Raw genomic sequence first — 7,268 nt, 5'->3', positions numbered from 1 at the left:
AAATAATGTACGAAATGACTATTTTAAAATTATACAGCTTACAGTACAGTCAGTCAGTGATGATTTTGCAGTGTTTTTTTATATACATACTGGGTATTAATGGAGATTTTGTGTTTATTCATGACTGCAATGTTTTTTACTCCCAAGATAGTCCACTCATCTCTATAAATAAAAACACAACACAGCAGGATCTTAAACAATTATGTATTGAGTGATGGCTTACATATGCAATTTAATTTCCAAGACGCTTGGCATACCTTTATCCATTCTTTAACATTTAATAGCCTAACAGGTGAGGCATTAGACAGTTATTTAAGCCAACACAACACTTTTCTTTATTGGCTCACAGCTGACTTTCAAATTTTGTGACAAACCCTCAGTGGTAGAGTAAATGTTGATTCAAAATTTACTGATCAGTTACCTTACTATTTAGTGACTAATGTCATTATAAAATAAATCAATCTAATGTGTAGGTTCCTTCTAATAAAAAAGAAAAGCTTTGCTTTTTCCGAACTGGGTTACAAGAAGCCCTAAACACCTTTTAGATCACACTTTACTGCTTGGCATTTCTCCATGCAGAAAATGTGTGAGGTACATGATATGGCACAAAATAATCTTGATTCAAATATTTACCTGAAAAATAATGTTTACGGGGTAATTATTGGCTCCTGATTTAACTGGAATCATGACTTTGCCAGAGCCAAATTTATCAGCTGCATCATGAGTGGACTTCACTAATGCAAAACAAAAGTGTTGATTTGATGTCCCTATGCCAGAACAATAACATAAAAACGATTCGTTACTTGTCATGTGACCTGGATTTGCATGCAAAACAATGAAGATGAGGTTTACATGAAGAGATAATGGTCGGGGTAAATACATTTCTTTTTAAGTCATATGTCCATGTTGCCATGACAATGAAATTTCCACATAAAAAATGCCACTTCTAATCATACAGTATATTATGCACAAAATATGGTGGTATGGATACCAGACAAAAATCTTCTGTGGCTCCAAGAGAAAATAAAAACAGTATTTTAGAGAGCAAAGTCTACTGATCTCAAAAATGTGACCCATTAGCCTCATCCCGGTTGTTCCAGTCTGCGTTGTACTTTGACACATCTGTGTAATGAATTACAAATCAGCAACAGCTCTCCAGCAAACAGCAATTTTCTGTGAAATCTGAAATTCCCATATTCATACAACTTTCACATGTTCATTTAATATATAATGGAGTCATTCTCTACACCACATGTCATAATCACCACCACCGATGAGAGCAACTGTTTCAATAAAGCTTTAAAAAGCAAGACTACCCTGAGAGAAGGTCTAAAACGTGGGCAAGCTTGCCAGACCAGAACTGGCTTGAATGGGTTTGGTTTATTAAATCTGTACACTCTATTTCAATATAATCAGCACATTTTGTTCCGAGAATGTAAGATATTATTTTTTTTTAAGCAATTGTGTAATATATAACTCTACATAATACAATCCAAGTCCTCTGAACTATGTAGACATGTGCAAGTGTTTACTACCAACTTCAACAATACAGTAAAGGCAAAGACTTGTGGACACTAAGTTAGGATAATGTTGATATTTGAAATTTTCTTGAATTCTCACAATTATCAAAATCTAAGTGCTGTAAGTACTTCATACACGAGGTATTGAATATCTAGTTAACTGTTCTGAGTATAAAATAGAGGCAAAATACATAAAGAACATCTTGCAAGCATGACAAAGAAACGTCTACAGACACAATACACAAGTGGTCAAAGATAATATGAGGGGATACCTGTAACCTTTCGAGTTCTTGGATAAAATGTACTTACAGATTGAATGTTTTCAAGTTGATGAGAGGTCATACTGTATGTATCATGCTTTCAAATACTATGAGCTTGAGCCCCAAAACAGAACAATGCACAGCACCGTAGTGGCACTCAATGCATAACTAAACATCTCAGAGCTTATAAGCTGAGGTGTTTGATTAAAGGTTCAATGTGTAGAATTTAGGGGGAGTATAATATTCATAATTATTTATTTTTTATTATTATTGGTGATTAATCAGATGAAAATCAGAATTGTTGGATTTTCATTAGCTTAGAATGAGGGATGATCCATAGAGGGAGTGACTCCTATTCTGCCAAGGTTGCCATGTTGCAGTGCCATGTTTCCACAGTAGCCCAGATTGGATAAATCAAACACTGGAACTAGTCAGTCTGTACTTGTGTTTATGCAAAATGTCACCACTTGCTGCCCAACTACTGTTCCAATTCCACTTAAACAACTGACCAAGTACAGTCCTAATTCTCTAGATGTGTTATTGCCCCAGGAGTTATGATTAAGTGTCATCAAGTATGCTGCCATTCGAAATCACAGAAGGCAATGCTTGTAGCACGCATACTTGGAATTGATAAATGCCTAGGGTCTTTCAAATTTCAAAGGGTGGATGCAGCTCAAGGTATTTAACTGGTTGCAGTCTCTGGGCTAACCACTAGATGTCTCTAAATGCTACACAATGCTCCTTTAAGTAGATTTGATTCTAGGTACGATAAGTAGAGATTTTGAGACTGTGCACTCAACGAGGTGTTACTTATGAGGAGGTTTGCAATTACTTACCTCCACTTTTTTTCCAACAGCAATGTGTACATTGCAAAAGATAGATTTAGCTCATTAAAGTGCCCCACTTGCCTCAGGTTTGTTCTTTGAGGCGTTAACTGACATCTGAGGCATGATACGGGGCAGTTTCCCTCCACTGATTCAAATAAGCGTGGGTCATGTTCATGTATAAGAATAAAACGCATGGTCATAGCATGATGTGCATCAACGGAATCTGAGGTAAACCAGGTGTCCTGTGTCTTGGCCCATTATCGTCTGAGAACCAGTGCCTTAGAGGGTCAGAGAGGTAAGTGTGAAAGAAATCATGTAAACTGTGCTCATGTGAAGTGAATATTTCACATCACATCAAAAAAGCACAAAGGGCCCTATACTGTAAACCTCAAGGAATATTCAAAGAAAAAAACAAAACAAAACACTAAAAGTACTCATTAGATTTACCATTTCCTTTTTTCTTATTTTTTGCAGGGTTTTGAACTTTTTTTTCTCTTGTTTTCGCTCAAGTATAATCACAGGTGACTAACTACAGAGGATAACAGGGTCAGGTGAGTACCATGCTACATCAGGTTTAGAGAAGGCTATTGCAGACAATTCTACAACATGTACAACCACATTTTATACGTGTGAGTTACAAATATTTCAAAACATATCACCAAGAAACTAAGTACATACAAGATGTTGAATATTTAGAGTCTTAAAGGACTATCCCTCAGTCAGGTAATTGGATTTCATGTTACTTGACAAACTGTCCAGTCTTACAGACAAAATCTGAAAAATTGCTATTCAAAAAGTAGCAAATTTGGTCAATGTCTCTTTTCAAATAGTTATAGTGCTTTTAATGGCTTAAGACAGGGGTCTTTTTTTAATCTCACCCAGTGGCAATCTACAGAACTTCAGTGTACATTTTATGACACCATAGCTGCAAAAGTCTTCATGTCAAGTCCAATAGGTAAAACAACAGCTAGTGCTGCCACATATATTTAAAAGTAGTATGCATTATCAAAAGAAAACAAAAAACAAATACACATTTATAAATTTTAACTCTTGTTCTTGTAGGGAATTCAGCCAAATGATTAGCTCTTAGTTCCCATTTCCTATGAGTTATCAGTCTGAAAGGACAGGTCTTCAGGAGCCAAGCTCCATGCAAAGTCTTCAGCACGCTTCTGTCTGGGACTCTCTTGCATGGCACAAGGGTCGACAGGGCTAGATACAACTAAAGTGGATTTAAAACTCCCATTCCAGTGTTTCTTCTCGATTGGCCGCCCTCTCTAGCCTGTGGATGATGTTGTTGAGGTTGGCCATTTTCTCATTGCGTCTCTGAGTGCTTCTGTTGAGTTTGGGACTTTGGAAGGGAGGGAGCGGGTTAGGGTCCAGGCTGTGATTGGTGCTAGTTGACGGAGGATTGGGCAGCGAGGGCGATATGGGAGCCGAAGAGGAGGGAACAGGGGAGACTGACATCATGAGGCCAGGTGAAGATGCAGCAGAGGGAGAATTTAGGGAGACCTCCAGGCTGCTGCGGCAGGGCTCTGATGAGGCCTTGAAACTGACAGGGTCAACGGGTGACTTTCCAGATTCTTCACCCTCGTGGCGGGACTGGTTGGCTCTCTGTGGACCGTCTATGGAGACTGCACCAGAGTAGAGGCCCTGAGCCTGGCTGTTCATCCCCTCATCTTGCCTCAGGGTCTGGCCAGCCAAGAGCGGCTCAGGACAGCCGACAGAGTCCTCATGCTCGCTTTTCAACTGCGGGAACGGTACTGCTGTGGGAAAACACTGAATCCTTGATGTTTTCGTGGAGCCTTCCCTTCCCTCCTCCCCAATATCTTCCCTGTCTATTGCCTCCTGTTTGACGTGAGGCAGTGCAGTGTTGGCACTAAGAGGAAGGCTGGAGCTGATGTGTCCTGAGGGCTGCTGCAGCCTCCTCTCCTCTCCGTCAGAGTGGGGGCTCCTGGTCACTGAGGGGGAGTAGCTGTGGTGCTCAGCATCTGTGTCATTATCTGGAAGACCCTCCATCAACACCTCCCGCCGCATTCTGGACCTGCACACAAACCCCTCTGTTAGATGGCCACTCAAATCAAAGTTACAGATAGAGGGTATTTAAAGGATTACATTTTTTATTCACATCTGAGATATCCAGTTACAGTTTAAACTAAGAGTACAGTAGCAATGGAAATAATATAAAACATCTGTAAGTAAAGGTAACAAAGTCATTACTGGCCTGTAGTTGTGGAACCAGTTGATGACGGTGTTAGTTTTGAGGTTGAGCTGTGACGCGAGCATCTCAATGGTGTTCTGAGATGGGTAGGGCTCCAGCAGGTAGGCCTTCCTCAGGGCTTCTTTCTCCTCAGCTCCAAGCACCACTCGAGGCTTCTTCACCTGACTGTAGGGGCACAAGTCCAGCGAGGCCAAGGCTGGACTCACACACTCAGAACGAGTGCTGGGTGAGTCGCTGTCTGAGCCGGTGCTCAGGAGCCCATACCTCCTCTTCAGATAAGCTAGAGACGGGGACATCCAGTGTAAAGGGGTTAAAAACACCAACACATTCTCCCGCCTGTACAGATATATATTACAATACCCACCTTTCTTCTCCATCTTCTTCATGGCCCTCAGCTTGTCAACATTGTGGGGATCGTTGAGCCAAAGCTGCATGCGGACAAATGGCTCCCTGCCTTTCAGGCTGAGTTTGTGCCACGGTTTGGGTCTGGAGAGCAGGTCAGACACGGAGCCCTGAGTCAGACCCAGAATGGTCTCCCCAAAGAGACGCTGGCCTGTAGGAAACCAACATATACAAAGTGAGCAAGACTGATGTCCGTACTGATGACGAGCATCAAGTTAAGCTCACAGTGTGAACTCAGTCTCACCTAAGTTGTTGTCTGTTAGCACCTCTTTCACCTTCTTGGTGATGGCATATGTGTCTAGCTCTGAGGACATGGCCACCAACTCCTGGATGCCCAATGGGTTTGTAGGCTGATGTAGGGCCATGAGACTGGGAGTGGATTTTCCTCCCTCTGGGTGGGTGGGCAACCCCAAGCCCAGGTTCTCAGGCTGCTGATTCTCCTTGCTGCTCTCCAGCGAGAGACTGACAGGCTCAACCAACGGACTTGGATGGCTCTCAGCTGGACTAGGAGGCGGGGACGGGGAGGACTGGGCTGTCACCGGGCTTTTATCTGGAAAAACAAGATGAATAATACGGTTACAGCTGGGAACTGACCACCAGAGTGCAAAATATTACAAGAATTTTGGCACCTCAATGGTCCTTCTGCAAATCTTGCTTGTTTGTATTCATAAAAGTGTTTGAAATACAGTCTCACCCTGAGTGGGGCCCTGGTTTGGGGGCTGACTGAGGCTCTGTCCTAGCTGATCCAGTAACCAAAGCTGCATACGGATGAAGGGCTCTCTACCTTTTTGGGTCAGCTTGCTCCAGGGTTTGGGTCGAGACAGCATGTCACTCACACTACCCTGAGAAAGCCCCAGCACCTGTGACACACAACTACAGGTTAATGGAGAGTAAACACTAAACACACCGTGTGTAACGTTACTGAAACCAAATAATTATCATTAAAGGGGAGAATCTTTTTGCTCTTGTAATTCAACCTCACTGATGCACTTTCACCTAACAACCACTAGAGGGAAACAAAACATCATAAATGTTTATGTTGGTTACTTTTCGAATCAAAGGACATTTATGAAGGAGCATCCACAGATTATTTTGAATTACCACATTGTTTAAATTGTTGTGGAGTCTGAGAATAATAACATATTTAAAAAAAGCAAAAAAAAAAAAACAAAAAAACAACAGTGGACAGGGAGGGTAGTGCAGGGCAACTACCCAACTCAGGAGAAAGATGTGTGCACGATGAAACCTGCTTTATTTCATCCAGTCTTAAACAGAAACATCACAGATATGCCAAGGAAGACACCCAGAGGGATTATTTAGAAGCGAAGTCCCATTTTCTGAAGCTGAATGATCAAAATGCTAATAAGGTGCTGTGTTGTGAATATAATTATTTTTTGATAAAATGAAACATCTGGCTGAAGGATAATGCATTTAATGAGACTTAATTTAGGGGGAAAAAATCAACTAATGACTAGATTGAGTTTAATTGTTCAGCATCAAACTCTTAGAAGCTCACAGTCCCACAAAGGAAATTCCAGAGGAGATAAACTATTAAAACCCAATACTCTGTGAAGACTTACAAACCCACTAAACCACAGCGAGAGCTATCAGCGCAGAGAATAGTGTTGTACATTGGTGATGCCCGGATGGCTGTGGCTCAGATGGTAGAATAGGTGGTTGGCATGTCCTCGGTAAGACGCCTATAATGGCACCACTACTGACATGAGTGTGTGTGCGAATGAGAAAAATTGTAAAGCCCTATAAGTACCACTAAAGTAGAAAAGTACAAAATATTCACTCACCAGACATTCAGCTTTTACTTAGAATAACTGTGGTTTATAGTACTAAAAATTAAATTGCACTGTATTGCATTGTACATGTGTTCTATTATTCTGACAACCTAATTTTAGTCCGTGGACTAGGCTAAATAACAGACACTTTTGAATTTAATTTTAATGCTGTCTAAGGGCACCACAAAATACATCCTAGAAAATAACCATCCAGTTGAATTACCACCTTTCTCATGCTGACTTCAACTTGA

General features: G+C 41.2%; 1 protein-coding gene across 3 annotated transcripts in view; it reads right to left on the bottom strand.

The window, feature by feature from the left end:
• Positions 1 to 190: 190 nt before the first annotated feature.
• cux2b (cut-like homeobox 2b) overlaps positions 191 to 7,268 on the bottom strand; it is an 85,111-nt gene continuing 78,033 nt past the window's right edge. For all 3 annotated transcript variants that reach the window (XM_047592567.1, XM_047592568.1, XM_047592569.1), the window contains 5 exons: positions 5,922 to 6,087; positions 5,472 to 5,777; positions 5,190 to 5,378; positions 4,829 to 5,105; positions 191 to 4,648 (listed from right to left, as the gene is read on the bottom strand). In XM_047592567.1, coding sequence (XP_047448523.1) covers positions 3,838 to 4,648; positions 4,829 to 5,105; positions 5,190 to 5,378; positions 5,472 to 5,777; positions 5,922 to 6,087 — 1,749 coding nt within the window. In that variant the 3' untranslated portion in view covers positions 191 to 3,837. The remainder of the gene's footprint in view (positions 4,649 to 4,828; positions 5,106 to 5,189; positions 5,379 to 5,471; positions 5,778 to 5,921; positions 6,088 to 7,268) is intronic.

Source organism: Mugil cephalus, chromosome 8 (assembly GCF_022458985.1).
Source record: "Mugil cephalus isolate CIBA_MC_2020 chromosome 8, CIBA_Mcephalus_1.1, whole genome shotgun sequence".
Classification (NCBI taxonomy): domain Eukaryota; kingdom Metazoa; phylum Chordata; class Actinopteri; order Mugiliformes; family Mugilidae; genus Mugil; species Mugil cephalus.
Note: the sequence above shows the minus strand (reverse complement) of the source record. Positions and strands in the feature narration are given on the sequence as shown.